We start from the raw sequence: 18,622 nt of genomic DNA, 5'->3' as shown, positions 1-18,622 counted from the left end.
GGCAAAAATTCAATTACAAAAATGCAAACATCACATAAATACAATAAAAAACCAAGCAAGCAAACAAAACAAACACAACAAGTAATATTAGACTAAAGCATTAAGAACAAGACCTACATATTTTCTTATCCTTATAAGACAGAGGAGTGAATAAGGCGAGAATGCTGTATATGCATAAATAAATAGACAAATATAAAACGCCACAATAAAGCATGTCTAATAACAATATATCGACGCTCTTAAATCTGCTCCACGTTTTCAATGGTAAATTACCCGAAGGCGAAACACATAATCAAACACGCGATTTTCATGTTTGTGGTTCACGCCCTCTCTCGTTTCGTTCTCCCCGCGTTTCCGATGCGCAGCGCTCTACTACTGAAAAAGGAAGATGGTAGTTAGTTTGTCACAGTACACACCCCCACACAAAACAACCTCCGTCCAACGCTGCCTTTTTAATGCAGCCGCCTTTTCCACCGCTCAAACCAATGCATTTGGCATCTTTGACTAAACGTGTGGTCCCTGTAGCCTCAGTGAGGTTTTGCAAAGGAATCACTTGATTCCAGACAAGAAATGTGAATTTTTTTTCGATTGCATACTGCTACTACGCAATATCTGTGAGGGGAAAAAAAACATGTCCACCTCCCATTTTCCAGTGCATCAGCGGATGCTAAAAGGCTAACGCGTTAGCCAGCCTCCTCTCGAGGGTGAAGGAGATCAAACTCGAGAGGTTTAAATTACACACTGCAAACTTTTGCAAGAGAATGAACAATTTCTGAATGTACGCGCCATTCCCCGCAACAACAACAACAACAAAAAAGCCAAGCTGCGTTTTTAATAGCAGCACTGTTTATGCTATTAGCATCATCCATTTCTCAACCTAAGCTAGAGGGCAATAAATAACTGGACAAAATATTATCATAAGTGCACACATGCACAGTCACAATAGTTTTAGGATAAGAGCATTACATCTTCAAAGCGCAATTCGCGCTTTCATACGGTAAAATACTTTAAAATGAAGTTTAATATCCAAACAGACTGCAGCTGGGATAGATGCACTGCGTGCTATCGCTAAATGCTCAGACAACAACAGCCAGCTGACACAAGGTACTCAGTCCTGCTCAAATCTGCTCGTTTATGCTTACTGAAACACCCCAAACTGTGTATTTCTCTACAAGAGGAAAGTTCCGTCATTCACAACCAAGCTTTTGAACCAAGTTGTCTTTTAGTGAAAGAAACACGGTGAGCGAAGTCAGAAGTCCAATATAGAGTCATCAAAAGGTATCATTTAATCTCTGTATGGGCGAAAAACGCAATTTAAACTGACCAGAGCAACTCAGAGGTGCTTAATATCTTTAAACGTCATCCTTTCTCTCTTAGCGCGTAATTCTCGGCATAAACTGTGCGTTAAGCATGGTATTTGCTATGCATCTAGGCTTAGAAAGTTACTTTCAGATAGTTTAAAGTAAAAAAGCAGTGTCACATGAAACACAACAGGCTCCAAATCAAATTGCAACAATTTCAACCCAAAGATCCATCAGTTATCTAGCTTCACATCTCCATCCTGTCAAAAATGGCACTTAACTCCTCAGGGTCCCAAAATATGACGCTAGAATGCCTCAACATAGACACCAGAAGCACAGCAACATCAGTCATTAGTTAGGGATAGGTAAGTGTTTTGGTGTGGGCTAGTTAGCAGTTTAGCCTGTCAGTAGTCCCATAGTGTGAAAAACAGCACATGGATGGAGACATGTATCTGCTGCGCAGCAAAATAACTAGCAGACTCACTCTCTCTCTCTCTCTCTCTCCTCACTGGGCAACTTACAGCTGCTACACAGCCGCGGAGTTATTTTTGATTCCTGCATTGATCATGAATGAGGCTAATTTAGTTAGGGTCCCGCTTACCTCCCCGCTGCTGGAGCCGCTCGTCTCCCCCAAAACATCCCGAAATTTCTGCAGGTTGCTGCCAATGGCAGCAGACACTTGCAACGCAGCGTCGAAACCGGGCCCGAGCCCATTCGTGTTCGGATTAGTCCCCGCGCTGTTTCGAAGGGAAGCATTGACTCGAATTCGGCCCGCTTTCCTCCCGGTGCCCGAGCTGCTGCTCCCTCCGGGCCGAGCCGGGAACCGCCACCGACAGCTGTGCGCCATTTTACACTCTGCCTGCCTGCCCTAGGATCAGGAGCTCAGTGTGGGCGTAGCCCCGAACGAGCGTTCTCAACGCACGGCCGCGCTCGTCTAGCGCTCAGAATGGATTATCCATGTTTCGGGGCGGAGGTACCGAGGACCCCGACAAGCTCAGAGATGTTTTTACGCAGGTTCGTCGTCGGTACTCAAGGGAGGGGGGGAAACTGTACATCAGACACAAGAAGACTGCTAAGCAAAATTTAACTAGGAATTCAGTCACCTTTTTTTGTAAAGGCCTTTATATGTGTGTCTTTAAGAACTTAATTATATTAAATAGTTAAGTTTTTAGCATTTGATAATTTCATTTGTTGATTTTTATTTAATGTCTTTTTTTCTCTCATATATTTTTAGTTTGCAATAAATTGCGTGTGTAATTTCTGCACCCCTACCGTCAACCGTCAAAAAAAAGTTACTGTTTCCGAACAGGTTTCTTTGAACACGCTCCCATCTGCTAATGGTTAGGGAAACATGAAGTCCCAGAAAATGTCAAAGTAATAAGTAACATGTCTGTCAGTTTTGTTTTAACCATCTGAAGAAAAAATTACAATTAGTGCTACCAATTGTGATTTGATTATATCTAACAATCGCTAAGTTAGCTCAAATCACGTCAAACCATGCAAATTATTATTGTTCTACTTTGTTCTTCTCAAATTGTTAACATAATGTTAACATTCACATTGTCATTGTCATAGAATTTTATCAAAACACATTTGTTCTTTTAAACTAAACTCAAATAACTTCAATGTTCCTTGGAACTCGTTCTCTTTAAATTCCAAAATTTGGTGTGTTATCCTGTTTATATACAGTCTATGGGGTAATCCCACATATCTTTAATCAGATGCACATTTAAAATTGGAACATAATCTAATTTCAGTCATTTACGTTTTTTATTTCCATCATGTACCGTTTAATAAAATACATTTTCCCAGCTACTAAGAAGAGGCTATGATCCGCCACCTTCAGTATCCTTTATTTATACAGACATGACATAATGACACTAAGACGAATGGCGACAAACTCGTATTTCCCACAGAAACCGACCCAAACCACTCAAATTAGAAAACATTATTACAAGCTTACCATAGTGAATCAGTTCAGGAGATAATTTTGAACACTGATTGGTTATGTATTTTGATTTTGAATAATTGTTTTATTGAATTTGGATCATTTTAACAGCAACAGTAAAAAAGTAGTGTAGCTTTAACTATAAGAAACCAAAAAATTTAATTTCTAATTTCCAAGCACTTGCATCTCTCAACTCACGTGTATTGAGTTCTAAACAAACACAAATGCACATTAAATCCATGGAAGCCTTTGACTTATTTGCAAAAACTAATGCTCTAAAAAGATTAAAAACCATTTACGCGTCACTGCTTTTCATTTTGTAAATTTTAATTACAATACATATATTAAAAAAAAAACTCCAATATTGTTCAATAAATCACATTTAATATACAATAATTTAAAAAAAAAAGTTCCCAAGAAAAATAAAATTAACATCAGGAAAGCATGCTGTTATGTGCGGCAGTTGGATTTTAGTTAGTTAGCAGAATCATTCATCTAAGATCATTGTAGAAAGTCTGGTTGTTCTATATTCAAGAGGGACATGTCCATAATGTTATTGATAATATATATATATATATATATATATATATATATATATATATATATATAGATATATATAAATAGATATATATATATATATATATATATATAGATATATATATATATATATATATATATATAAGAAAAAAGAAGTTATATTGTGTTAAGGGACAAATGAGTGAACAAATGCAGAATTTAACAGACAGAAATATCACAACAGAGCCTAAAGCATTCAGTTTGCTCTGAGAATGAATGGGGTCAGGTTAACTGATTAGGTGAGTTCTTGAAAATATGAAGGCGCAACGAATTTCAGACTTAAAACCAACTTTCAGTGAAAATGCAGACATACCCTACACCACTTGACAGGTCAATCTAATGCAACTCTCTCACAACCAAAAGCAGTGTGTGGACATTGTCTTATCAATGTCATCTTTTAAGACAAATGTCAGTAGCAAGGTCCATCCACCCAAAGCATGCAGTTTTGCAGTTGTTAACTAAAGAGACATGATGTCACTCTGCATGAGAGAATGTTATATGGCTGACTCAGCCATCAAGTCATTACCCTGGACATATTGCACTGTTAAAAGACACAATGGATTCTTGTAAAGTGTATGGGGTATTTCCAAACATTTCAACAAGAGCACAATATTCTTAATGAGTCTCATAAAAGTGCATATTATAGCAAATGCTTCTTGAGTTTCAAGCATAAATGGTTTGTAATGAACAAAAAATAAAGCAGACTTGAAAAGCTTTTTGACAAATGGTAAAGCTACAAACCATTCCATAAAAAATTCGACATCTTACTGCTGTGTTATGGAGCACAAATGCCTTTAAAACCAATAGGTACAACTATAAAAGTGAAACTCTGCAATATAATGCTGATGATGTTAGCAATATATTTTATGATAGTTTAATCTCTTTTGCAGCAGACATTGTTTTGTTTTTATATTGTAATCAATACTGCCACAACACCCTGCATAATATCAAATGAGGCCACAACTCTTCTTCCTTAATATCAAATGAGGTACACTGCTTATATTTTAACTTAAAGTTAACAAATAAGTGATGCATATCAAATATTGCATGCATACGAGTCAGAGGTAGGGCAAATGCATTGAACAGGTAAGCAAACCTCATGTACGCTGTCATATGTCTATAAGCCCAAGTTTCATTTCCCACAGTGAACATCTTTGCAAGGCAAAATAAGTTCCTCATATGTCTGAGGAGATTGAAAGAACAGATAGCCGAATATGCTAAAGTGATATGGCATTTGGAGATTTGCATTTGACCTTTGACGAGCACACTAACACCATAAATGCAGACGTGCTCCTCCGAATGTGGTTAAATGTTCTTGTTTCAAAGCAGTATGCGAGAGGCCAGAAACACCTGAATGGATTCGTCATACAAAGCATTGTATGTTTAACCACTGGGTCCCATTTGCTGGTTGCTTTGCTTATGATCAGCAAGCCACTTCATGATCTGTTGCCTGAGCTCTTCATTGGGCCTGATCTGGTCCATGGTGAGTGGACTGCGGTTGAAAGGGTCTGTCTGGTCACTAGAACAAAAAAAGACAAGACCAACACTGTTACTTAATCGAATAGCAGTCGCAGTGTTGTTATTGTTAACTAAACGTGTTAAAATAGTTTTTTTTGTAAAGCTGAAATAAAATGAAGTAAAATACAAACACTAGATAAAACTTTAACAAAATGTAACTTTTTTTTTAATTTTTTTTTAAAAAAGTTGTCTTGGCAGTTAAATTAAATTTAAGTTAAAGTACTAAAATGAGAAAAACTGATAATAAAAATTAAAGCTATATAGTATTACAAAACAAAAACATAAAAATGACAAATGTGCAAAACAAAATTACTTAAAAATATAAAAGAGAATGCAAAATGTTAATATATAATAGCATATAAATTATAATAAGTATTAATTATACTGTATACATGGCAGTCTTGTTTTAGTGTCATTTTCCGTTTGAATTTTAGGTACATTTTTTGTAAGCTTTTTTATATTTATTAGTACTGTCATATGATTAATAGTATCCAAAACAAAAGTTTTTGTTTACATAATGTGTGTACTGTGTATATTTATTATGTATATATAAAAGCAAACACATACAGTATATATTTTGAAAATATTTACATGTATATATTTATATTAATATAATTGATACATAATACATAAACATTACATTTTTCTTTAATATATACATGTATGTGTTTGTATTTATATATACATAATAAATATACACAGTACACAAACATATAAACGAAAACCTTTATTTTGGATGCAATTAACTGCGAATAATCATTTGACAGCACTAATATGTATATTCAGTATATAAGTTAACCTAATAAAAATGACAAAACTAGCTGAAATATATATATATATATATATATATATATACATACATATATACATACATATATACATACATATAATTAAATAACCATAATACATGGCTCACCTTAGTAAATGGCGTGCTATGGTTGAACGGTCCACTGTGACGTTTGAAGAAGGCAGGAGCACTGGATCAAGCATCAAGGTAGACATGATGGGATCCAAAAACTCATCGGGAGCATCAGAGTAGGTCTCCTCCTCTTGCTGATGCCTGTCTGCAAGAGACTGAAAAAGACACACAAAAAATCAACAAGGTTACCATAAAAACTTACATAAACATTGACTTTCCTGAGAAAGGTGTGTATCGAAGATAAAAATGCATAGCGATTAATTAACCTTAATTTTATCTGCTAACAGACTGAAAGATACAATCATGTCGCCAGGCTTGTTGATTTTCTTGAGTACACGGACGGTTTGGCAGAACAGAGTTGGTGAATATGACCTTCCATCTTTTGGGACAGTAGCACAGAAATTTTCTTCATCTCTGTGGCCGAAACAGCATTCATAACAGTTAATGTTATTCATAAATAGAGAAAGAAATTCTGAATAAATCTGAATATATAAACAAAAAGCCTACCCTAGGTTTAGGTAAATAGTACAGATGTCTGACACTAGCTGCTGGGGTTTGAAGTCGAATTCACTGAAGTCTTTTACTTTCAGGGCGCCCATCTTGGGGCCTACCAAGTGTTGTAAAAAGTAGTTGAGCATGGAGATGATCCTCTCAGCCAGAAAGGGGTGAACAAAAAGACCTTTTATCTCTGGAGGGAAAAATGAAAGTACACGAAAATGTTAGTTTTAGTGAGATTTTGTATTCCCTAGTACACTTAAAGCCAATTGTTTCCATCTATAATTATTCAAAACCCTTCTGTTCAGGTCTAAATTGGTCAGGTAGTTTATGACCCCAAAAAATAAAATAAATCTGTGATGTGTTAATATTTCAATGCATTTTGTTTCTTCCATGTCTCTTACCAGATGTGAGGAAAGCCAATGTGCCGATGGTGTCATTTGACATGATGTTGTGGAAGCGACCCAGCTGTCCAAACATCTGCAGACTAGATTCTTTCTCTCTGCGTGCGTCAGGGGTCAGACTGTCCCACTCCCCCCGATCCCTCTCCAGCTGGAGGATTTTGATCTTACTTAAGTACTGGAAGGAACAGATGCACATACGAGTGTCACATCTTTAATTAGCCAATTACATATTTCCTGATATCAAATATATAGAGGTTAATATGTTAAGGTAATCAACAGCCAAGTAACAGCCAAGCAATTGAACAAACAAAATGTGTTACCACTATGTGCATACAACGAAAGCAATCTGCCTTTGCAGAGAAGTACCTGTATAGCCTCATCAAGTAAGAAGACGGCATCATTCATGAGAAGATTGAGAAACCTCAGGAATAGTGGTGGATTCATGGCTTCAAGATTTTCAGATGCATAATCAGCAAGACGCTTTAAGGAAAATGTGTTTTTTTTATTTTATATTGGTTTTGTGAAATTGCAAAAAAAAAAAAAAAAAAAAACTCCAGAGCTACCTAAATATTATTTCTAGTATTATAATATCCGTCTGGTTCTCACCTTAAAGCTCTCCCTGTAACTCTCTTCTCCCCACATGTACTTCAGAATGGCATACATGGGCCTTCTGTAATTAAACTTTTGCTCAAACTGATGAGGATCACCTGAAAAATAGGCCATGGACAAAATCTTATAGAGGCCATTACAATCAAATTAACAATAGAAGAAAATGCAGAAACTGACCAGTGAATTCTATATCTACAAACACTGTGATGAGGGCTTCAGCAAGTTGAGGTGCATGCCGATATGTGCTGAACACCCTTTGGCGTTGGAACATGATAGGCTGGGCAGCGCTAGGTGACAGAGTCTCCATATGGGGCATCACAGCTTCAAGAACCTCTGCCAGCTTTGCCCGCAGATGAGGATTCTTCATTCTGTGAGTAAATAACCTAGAGTAAACAACAAGCCACATGGAATGCAAAATAAGCGTGAGAAACTCAGCATTACTCCGGTTCACACCTATCAACGTTGCCCATGAATACAGTGATGAAGGTCAGGACATGTTCCAAGCTTTCCGCGGAGGACTCCAACACCTCGTCAGAAAAGCGGCGGAGAAATATGAAGAAATCGCCCATGTTTTCAGCAAAGAACTCTGTTGAAAAGGCAAGAGATTTGTTTTTTTAAATTGCAGCCCACTGAGGTACATAAATACACCAGGTAATTGCAGGGCTGCACGATTTATCCAATTTCTAATCATGATTACAATTACGGATGCCACAATTAGATAATCTTTCGAAGGTGCAATTACAAAAAAAAAAGTTTAATTACATTATTCTGTGTGGTTAAGAATTTGTTTTGTTTTTTTCTTTCTTTACATTTTTTTTTCTTCAATTATTTTTAGAAGAACATTATAATACCATGCATATTTGTACTTTTTCTAATAAAAGAAGAACCAAACCAATGTATAGTTGACATTTGAGGCTTAATGCTATAGAAAAGAAGTAAATGCGTTTCAGGATGTTTTTTCCAGCTTGTTTATTCTTATATAAAAATGCATTTGCAATTTCAAGGGAATAATATGACAATTATGGTTTTTGTCATAATCGTGCAGCCCTAGGTAACTGTGATGACTTATTTCACAATTTCACAAGATTATATCTCACTTTTTTTCCTCGCAGTTCTGCCTTTTATCCTCTGAATTTTGAGTTGACATATCACTATTCTGACTAGTCTTTACCACTGATTTTTTTTTTTAATGCAATTGCCACAATTCTGACCTTTTTTTCTTACAATTCCAAGTTCTAAACTCTCAACAGTGAGTTAACATCTCACAATTTAATAGTGCATGAAAAAATTGTGTGATACAAACTCAGAAAATGTCCGAATTCTGAGATGTTCCAATTACCTTATATATATATATATATATATATATATATATATATATATATATATATATATATATATATATATATATATATATATATTTTTTTTTTTTTTTTTTTTTTTTTTTCCTTTACTGAAAAGAAACACAAAAACTTGGGGGGATACCTGGCACAAAGCAAAGCAGGCTGTTCTCTAGTGCAGGTAAGGGATAGGTGAGAGGGATGTATTCAGGACCCTGGTTGCCCAAGCTGAGCTGAACCAACAGGGCTGCGCAGGAGGCTTGGAGGTTGAGGCAGTTTTGTAGCATGGCGGGTTGCGTGGTAGCAGCCTTGGTTGAGAGATAGACTGTCATGAGGCGTTCAAACTGTTCCCGTAGCTCTGCTGCTGCTGGGCCTCCAGTGAGCTGCGCATCCCGCCACGTCCCCTGCAGCCGGTGTAGAGACTGATTCATCTTCACCATCTGATCATGAAGTCTGACAAACAAATATCATTAAAGCATATGTTTATTTGCTGTGAATCAGTGTTTCCCAGAAATCCCACATAATGCTGTTTTAGCAGCTGGGTCCACCACTACACCCCCATAACTGGTCCTAAATACATACATACAAAAAACAAAAAAACTAATAACATTAATATTTTTTTTTTACATATTTTCATGTTTTAAATATTTATTTTAACTCAGGCGCTCATTAAGTAACTATTCTGACAAAGCCTTTACAGAGTTCACACAGCAGATGTATGTTAAGACTGATATAAACCGATAACTTCTGAGTTCTTTTTTTTTCTTTTAAGAAATTAATACTTTTATTCAGCAAGAATACATTAAATTGATGATTAAACTGAGATGGTATAGACATTTACATTGTTACAAAAGATTTCTATTTCAAATAAATGCTCTTTTTTTTAGATAAATAATTCTGAAACAATCTTTTTCAGAAAAATATTACGCAGCACAACTGTTTTCAACATTGATAACAATAACAAATAAACATATATAAGCACCAAATGATTTCTGAAGAATCATGTGACACTGAAGACTTGAGTAATGGCTGCCACAAATTCAGCTTTGCCATTACAGGATTAAATTATATTTTAAAATATATTAAAAAAGAGAATAGTTATATTAAATTGTAATATTACAAGATTCCTGTTTTTATTGCATTTTTGATAACATAAATCACTATATATATAGTGTGTGTGTGTATATGTATGTATATATACATATATGATACATATACATATATATATATATATATATATATATATATATATATATATATATATATATATATATATAGACACACACACACATACATACATACATATACACACACACACACACACACACACACGTGTCATGGCTTTTTTACCTATGGAAGCCCAAGTGCATGGTAAGCTGTGTAAAGATGAGATTTTCTGTCAGAAGGCTGTATGATTGGGCAAATTCAACAGTTTGTTGAGGGGGCGCAGGTATCAGACATGTCTCCTTGTCCAGACCTGTAGAGGAAAGTATCATTTAGAGTATAGATCATTTTATTTGAAAAGAAATTAAATAAAAGTGCTGGTAATGTTTGTTAAGGTAAAGCACAGGCCATTCACCTCTTGCATGCACGTTTCTGTTACGCCGTTCTTCCTCACTCAGCTCCTTAAGCAAGCAGTATGTGGGGTTAAAGGTCAGCAGTTTGGGTGAGTAGGGTCGAGAAAATGGTTGGCAGAGCTTGAGCAGTGCAGCTCCCAGATTTAAGAAGAATGCATCGGAAGCATACATTTGTAAGAATATCTCGGGCATCTGATTTGCCCATATTTTGGCCCGCCCCATGTTGGCCTGCAGGCAGCCACCCAGCCACGAGAGCAGCAGGTGACGCGTCTCACTGGACTGCTGAAGCAAGTTTTTCAGGATTTGATACAGCTTGTCATGAAACTGCCCCATAAACTAGCACATAGGAAGACAAGGAGGGGTTAGGTGGCTGGCTTCATCTCATCAAGCCTTAAAACCAAGCTTTTTTAAATTTTGTGCTCACCTGGTATATATTCGACTCCTGAACCTTAATTTCCTGTGGGCTGGAGCGAGAAGGATTGAGGAAAAAGCCATGGTTTTCAACCACACCAGGAGTTCTCAATAGACATGAAATATTCAGGATCGTTCCTAGAAGCGTTTTCTGATACTGAATCCCACTGTTAGGATCTTTGGGCTGAATATGCTCCATTAAAACCTAGGATCAGAATATTATAATGCAAAAAAAAATTCTGATCTATGTGAATGAAACTGCTATGACATTAGCATTTCTAAAAACTGGATCCAAACCTTAGAAATATCCTTTTGCCGACTGAAGTACAGGAGAATTTCCAGGTAGGAATACAGTAGCAGATGACAAAGGTCTAAGTCTTTGACCCGGGCTTGGAAAATATCAAACACTGGCACCATAACCTCCCCGAAGGTCCGCACCTCTTGGTCAGCCAACAGGCTAGCGATGACATCCTCCAAAAACTCCACAACTTCATCAAACTCTGCAGATATCACAACACAAACAAAGTCAAACACCTGGAATCAGTCCAGGACCTTCAAACATATCACATGTCCTCGAATGTGACACTTACGGGCTCCTCTCACAGCCTCCAGCAACAAGTCCAGAAGCTGCTCATAAACATTCTGGCTGATGTAGATCTCTGGGGTCAGCAGAACAGTGCGGGCATTGGACAGAGTCAGACTTTTGCACTGCACGGCATACGATAACAACTTCTCCGGGACTTTATTGATCTGTGTTGATTTGAAGCACATTGACATATTGCATTAGACACAAACAATGCAATCAGGTGAATGAACAGTGCAATGAGCAGCCACATTTCATTCTTTTGGCACAACCAATCAGGTCGACAAATATAGAGTCTATAGAAAATACCTCCTCTTTAGCTCTCCGGTAGCAAGCATAAAGGTAGGGTATGACACATTTCTCCCCAGCATCACGATCTGCTGAGAGATTCACTGCACTGCAGGAGGTCATGTAAATGAGATGGTTTCCCGGCTCCTGCAAAAGCAGCCTGCTGAACAAAGCCTGGTGGAGCAAATAAGGAATATTATCCTTAGTCAAAGTACATAACATACGTGTTCATATACATGTGTTCATGGCTGATCTGATAGCATGCAAATCTGGAAAAGAATGACACATTAAGACATGTACCTGCTCTATAGTGTCCATGTTAAGCCAGTCCTGGCCATTAAGATCAGCAGCCATTTCCTCAAGGTATACACAGCATGGTGGGATGCCATTATCTCCTCTTAGACTGGGGTCACCTGGAAAGATATCAACCAACATGGATAAATACAAGCACAATATTTTAATACAACAGTAAATGCATTCTAAGTGCATATATTATGAAAGAAACATATTCACTATTGTTCAAACATTTGGGGTCAGTAAGATTTTTCTATATAAAAAAAAAAACTACAAGTGTCTCATACTCATTAAGGCTGCATTTATTTGCTTAAAAATAGTAATATTGTGAAATAATATTACAATTTCAAGCAACTGTTTACATTTTAATATGTTAAAATGTAATTTATTCCAGAAATGGCAACACTGAATTTTCAACATCATAACTCCAAGCTTCAGTGTCAAATGTTCGATCACAAATCATTCTAATATGCTGATTTGCTGCTCAAGGAACTTTCTTATTGTTATTGATGTTGAAAATAAAAAAATAAATTAAAAATTCTGACATTATTTACTCCCCTTACATATACAACAGAAGTCAATATTAATCAAAACAGTTACTCTTTTGTATTCCACAGAAGAAAGAAAGTCATACAGATTTGGAGTAAATTATGTAATTAAGTAAATATGGATTTTTCATCTTTTCTTTTATTCTTTTTATTGAAACCATGATAATTATTTTCAAGATTCTTTGATCAGTCAAATCTTAAAAAGCATTTATAAAATATTTTGTATGATTATAAATGTCTTAACTGTCACTCTATATCACTTCAATGCGTTCTTGTCGAATAATAGCATTTTCTGTCCCATAACTTTTTAAAAGAAGTGTAGAATTCAAGGCTATATGGGTCACAGATAAAACATTTTCAAACTGCTGCAAACCGTGATAAAGATTTGAATGTCAAACAGAGCAGTGGGGTGGACAGTAGATCGATGTGGAGGATAAAGATAAAGACAAATAAGAGCAATACAAATGACGTAATGGGCCAAACTGCGGTAGATGAGGTCATCTGCAGCACTGCCTGGAAACTGCATGTCATCGTGATAAGATCACCTCAACTGAGATCATCGAGACATTCGTCATGTGCTATAAAACATCTTATATTCCTTTCTCACCAAACTATCTAGAACTACATTTCAGCATACACATTAAACAGATCGATTATAGAAAGTATCTCAAAATAGCTGTGGTTCTCAGCTGGTTGGTTATCATACCCCAAAAAAGTGTCACAAGTCTCTTCTGCTGGGGTCACTGACACCAGGGGAAACACTGCTAAATGCAACTAATAGCACAACTTAAAGGGCAAGTTTACTGACTTTCAACCAGCTTTGTGTTGTTACAATGTTGGTAGCATAAGTAAATCAATATGGTAACATAAACTCATGGATAATCTTATTGAGCCCAGTGCAGTACGGGTGTTAAAGTTTTCCTGCCTTTTTTCACTAAAACCCTTTTTTCTCATAACTAGTAGATGTTGAACTCTCACTGTTGTCCAGAGTGATGAGGAAGATCCTCTGGATCATGTGGTTGATGTTGAGCTGCTCGCAGAGCTCCTGTCGCGAGCGGAAAGACCGGCTGATCGCTGCCACGGAGTCATCATTGTCTTCGATGCTGTCAGACACCGAGTTGTCTGACTCAGACTGGCTCTCTCCTGAATCTACAGCTGCAGGGAAAAACAATTACAATGTACCATTAAATTAACGTTATCCTGCAAGTAGAGTGCTCCTTGATTTAAGAAGGCCTTACAGTGTTGCTCAGCTTGACACGGTTGATTTTGGCCAGATGCAAACTGTTTTGCGTCAGCGAGGGAACTGAAGAGCGCTGCGAAAGGGTTCTGTGAGATGTTCTGATTGTTGTTGCCCTGGTCTGTCATTTCCCTGGAACACGTTCTCCATCAACAGGTGCTTTCCCAGCCTGTACGGGGAAAATGTGTGAATTAGTTCTAGTATCTAATCCAAGTCCCAAGTCCCATTTAGGTAAATCCTAAAGTCCATGCTCATCACAAAGTGATTTACCTACACCATATGTAAAAAACACTGTACATTTAAGTGCAAGATGACTCACTATAACGACTTATTTACTCTTCTGATGAGTCATAAATCATAACGAATTGATTATTCCATCTATGAGTCATATTCAAGCAAAACAGGAAAGCAGCAAACAGATCAAAAGTGACCTCACAATGACCAACATGACTGCAAAATCGTCAGGTATGCTAACTTGCTAACGTTACACATACGTGTCACATTAATCGCAGCTGTGTACTACAACAGAGGGACACGAACGAAGACGTCTGAAAAGTTGTTAACCATTGTAATGAGTGACCTAGATAAACATGAGCTTTATAGTTGAAAAAAGACACTGACAGATCTCCTTCCTAGCTGTCAGGTGTCTTAAGCTAGCTGAATAATTAGCAACATGCTTAGCAACTGACAGCACGCTGGTAATGTTCCTAAAACACAGCAACTCAAGGCAACGTAAATTAAATAATCCATGAAATAGCAGAAGTACGTTGTTATATATCAACGTAGATGCATGCCATACCAGGTTTCGCGTTGAAATATGGAAAATCCGACGTGGTTAGCTCAACAGATCCAGAATGTACGCCGTACGTGACGTCATCGGCAGTGGACGATGATGTAATTGTAATTTTAATGTTTATTTTTTTCTTTTCTCTGCAGTTCAAAGTTTATCATAAAACGTAGCGTAGGAATGCCTCTGACAGTTTTTCCACAAAGATGAGACTTTGGAAATGCGCAGGAAGCTGATTGGCTGATCAAATATTACACTTCTAAGGCCTGGTGTTGTTGTTTTTGATTTGATACATGCACATTACTAAACCGTATTTCCGATTAAATACTCTATCTGTTGTATTTTTCATACAGTCCTGCAGACCCTTTCTCTCCCATGATCCTGTGAAAATAATGAGAGCACGGGGTCAATATTTATATAATGAGAATACGTGCAGTAGACCTAACTTACTTGGATTGCATGTTTAACATGCATATTGCAGCCTAATTTATCAGTTTCACATTATTTTAATTATTATTATTATTATATAAGAATGTCATAAGTGTCATGACATTGTAAATATTTAAATTAGTGTCGTTTGTTTAATTAATTCGTTTTGGGGAAATAGCACGATTAAAATATTTATCGCAGTACCCGCAGACCTGTACATCATCTTACATTTCATACAGTAACAATTGTTGACAAACATGATGCAGGGCAACAACTATGTAGTCCATAAATGCAGTAATGTTCCCCAAACATAAAAAAAAACATTGGGTCAAAAAATTGCGCTGTATGAGTTTTTTATCTAATATTTTATCATATATTTTTTTTAAATCAGAAAAACGTTAAAATAATGATATAGAGAAATTTTCAATACAGATTAAAATAACTGAATTCTATTTTAATATTTAAAATATAATTTATTCCTGTGATGCAAAGCTGAATTTTCAGCATAATTACTCCAGTATTAAGTGTCACATGATCCTTCAGAAATCATTCTAACATTATGATCTGGTGCTTAAGAAACATTTTGACTTATTATCAGTGTTGAAATCAGAATACTGAACAATGTTGAAATGTTCTGGTTAATATTTTTGTGGAAACCATTATACATTTGTTTATTCATCAGAATTCTTTGATGAATAGAATTAACAACAAATCAGCAATTATTTTTTAAATCATTTTTTATTTTTTTTTAAACATTTGAAAATTATAAATGTCTTTATGGTCACTTTTGATCAATTTCACGCATCCTTACCGAATAAGAGTAATTTCTTTCTTTCGAAGAAAAAAAAAAATAATAATAATCTTACTGACCCCAAACCTTTGAAGAGTCATGTATGAACACATCTAGAAATTATTAGAAATTGTAATCTGGTCAATTCATAAAGCTTATAAAGTATATTCCATGACTCCCCTAACCGATCTACAACATTTCTGCCTGCTTACCTAGTTTATGTTACCATGATTAATTTTCAGAATATGTATACTTTTAGAAACATAATCAGCTCTTGTCATCATCCCACTGAATTTTAATCAGGCTTTCCAGAGCACTTAGAGGAAGTGTCAAGTATCATGAAAACAAATCACAGATCCATGATGACATACTTCATACTTGATTTTGTCTTTGCAGTGGGACACTGCATCACTTGGGCTGCTCATGCTCAGATGGATCCTAATTCAAACACTTTACCTACAATGACAAAAAGGGTGGGTGCATGTGGTGTGTACAGGACAACTTTTACAATTTTTTTTAGAAAACACTTTAAACCAGTAATAAAGGCTCATCGCTACATATCTTTCTTTCTTGCTTAAGTTCAGGCACCTCTCCCTGATACATACCACGGTATCTACCGAGAAGATCATCTTGACCCAGGACAGGCTTGTACAGACACTGTGAAAAGTCTTACTGAAGAGGCACATAAGAAAGGCCGTAAGGTATGGGAGGAAAAACCAAAGAAGTTATATGTTTTTGTTTCCAAAAAAAAAAAAAATTATTATCCTGGAATCGTTCACCCAAAAAATACTCATTCTCATGTGATTCCAATCTGAAAGACGTACTTTCCTGTTTGAAACACAAAAGTTATTTTAAAAATGTCTCCATGCTTTTGTCCATGCAGTGAAAGTCAGTGGAGACCAGTGTTGTTTTGGACCCCATTGACATTCATTCCATTGACATATATATCATAAAAGTTGAGTAATAATGACAGAATGTACATTTTTGGGAGAATTATCCCTTTTGTCCATAGATTTAATCTTTTTTTTTTTGTTGAGTCTTTGCCCAGTGTTGGTGGCCAGATCATTTTCCCAAGTGGTTATTGCAAAAGAGTAGCAGAGAAAGTCTCCTTGTCACACAGTGTCTTTACTCTTTATTCAGGAATGAAGAGACACGCAACATTGTATTTTTACCCTCAGATATGTTCATGAAGCGGGAGGAGTTTATGTGACAGATGAGATTCAGACAGGCTTTGGCCATGTTGGAAGTCATTTTCTGGGCTTTCCAGCTTCAAGGTGAAGACTTCTTCCCTGACATTGTGACAATGGACAAACCAGTCGGCAATGGTCATCCTATTGCATGTGTGGCCACTACAGAGGAAATAGCTGTTGCTTTTTAAAGCCAATGTTGTGGAGTACGTAAACACAGTGAGAACCATTATGTTAGTATATGTAGCTTTTACATCCTTTGAAGAGTTTAAGTAACATTTTTGTCACATGCATGTCTTTATTGAGACCTTGTAAAATGCTACTTTAAAATCATCATGCTGTAATCTCAAAGAAGAACATTAACAGATGTGTCTTATTTGCAGTGGTGTTGGACAGTTTATAGGTATGGAGCTAGATAAAGACAAATGGCTGGACCATCAGTCACCGAGCTGAGACGATAATGGCCTCGCTCACCTACTCTCACATATTGAATAAAATGAACCAGAACTGTCCACAATGATCCATGTATGCATACTGTACACTATGATTAAACCTTCCCTGAAGCTGTGCATCAACTCCTTTTTTAAACATCTCTTCTAGGGGAAACGTTCCTCATTTAGTGTACTTGGACATCATAAAACCTATGAATGCAGAAATAAACAACAGGCCTATGCAAGAGTATGTTTACTCTCAGCCCATACTGATTTCCTCTGTTTCTATAGCGAATGTGTGTGGCCTGGGTTATTATAGTTAATTAACATAAAAAGTATAATAACTTATAAATACAACAAATGTTAACTAAAATAAAATAAAATGCTATTTAAAAAACTATAATTTAAAATGGAAAATAGAAAAAATAAAAATGAATTCAAAACATTAATAAAACTATAATTGTGCTTTGATGATACTTTAAAAAAAAACAATGGGACTTTGGGCTTTACTAAAAAAATAAAAATAGCGGATTTGGTGACCAAACATAATCATTTAAGCAGCACTGCATCTAAACCAATATGAAAATATATAATGAAAAAATAGTCCTGAATATTGAACTATTATATTCCTTGTTTAAATATCCTACTTGTGATTTTACAATAATTTTTATATGTCATCAGATTTCTTTTTCTTTTTTTTTCAATCTTGATTACAAAAATAGCTATTGAATAATAAACCAAATGTGGACAGTAAAGTTGTTGCTGATACAGACAGTAGAATGTGGTGTTGCCACAGACATTTTATTTGAAACATTCATCCTTTGTGTTTATTATGTGTTGTTGGATATAATATGTGCTCTCTTCTGTGAAAAGTCTTGATAATGGGTGATTTTAAACTGGTCATTTTAAATTAATAAATGTAAAAATGTCATCATTCTAAGATTCAAGTTTGA

General features: G+C 36.0%; 2 protein-coding genes and 1 pseudogene across 5 annotated transcripts in view; 1 reads left to right on the top strand and 2 right to left on the bottom strand.

The window, feature by feature from the left end:
* LOC132122741 (histone-lysine N-methyltransferase 2A-like) overlaps positions 1 to 2,338 on the bottom strand; it is a 28,621-nt gene extending 26,283 nt beyond the window's left edge. For 2 of the 4 annotated variants that reach the window (XM_059533106.1, XM_059533107.1), the window contains exon 1: positions 1,903 to 2,338. In XM_059533106.1, the coding sequence (XP_059389089.1) occupies positions 1,903 to 2,148 (246 nt within the window). In that variant the 5' untranslated portion in view covers positions 2,149 to 2,338. The remainder of the gene's footprint in view (positions 1 to 1,902) is intronic. The other 2 variants (XM_059533105.1, XM_059533108.1) reach the window with 1 other exon arrangement.
* A 1,569-nt stretch (positions 2,339 to 3,907) lies between these two features.
* LOC132122744 (ubiquitin conjugation factor E4 A-like) lies at positions 3,908 to 14,935 on the bottom strand. The gene is made up of 20 exons (XM_059533112.1): positions 14,845 to 14,935; positions 14,047 to 14,214; positions 13,787 to 13,963; positions 12,267 to 12,379; positions 11,988 to 12,140; positions 11,686 to 11,845; positions 11,393 to 11,595; positions 11,109 to 11,300; positions 10,687 to 11,020; positions 10,458 to 10,584; positions 9,253 to 9,560; positions 8,224 to 8,356; positions 7,948 to 8,138; positions 7,768 to 7,868; positions 7,528 to 7,641; positions 7,162 to 7,336; positions 6,770 to 6,950; positions 6,529 to 6,676; positions 6,260 to 6,417; positions 3,908 to 5,344 (listed from the first exon to the last, which is right to left on the bottom strand). The coding sequence occupies exons 2-20, from the start codon at positions 14,171 to 14,173 to the stop codon at positions 5,209 to 5,211; spliced, it is 3,231 nt and encodes a 1,076-aa protein (XP_059389095.1). The 5' UTR covers positions 14,174 to 14,214; positions 14,845 to 14,935; the 3' UTR covers positions 3,908 to 5,208.
* Positions 14,492 to 17,691, top strand: LOC132123057 (5-phosphohydroxy-L-lysine phospho-lyase-like; annotated as a pseudogene).
* Positions 17,692 to 18,622: the final 931 nt, after the last annotated feature.

The sequence above is a fragment of the Carassius carassius genome, chromosome 41 (genome assembly GCF_963082965.1).
Source record: "Carassius carassius chromosome 41, fCarCar2.1, whole genome shotgun sequence".
NCBI classification, from domain to species: domain Eukaryota; kingdom Metazoa; phylum Chordata; class Actinopteri; order Cypriniformes; family Cyprinidae; genus Carassius; species Carassius carassius.
This window is presented reverse-complemented; position numbering and strand designations above follow the sequence as displayed.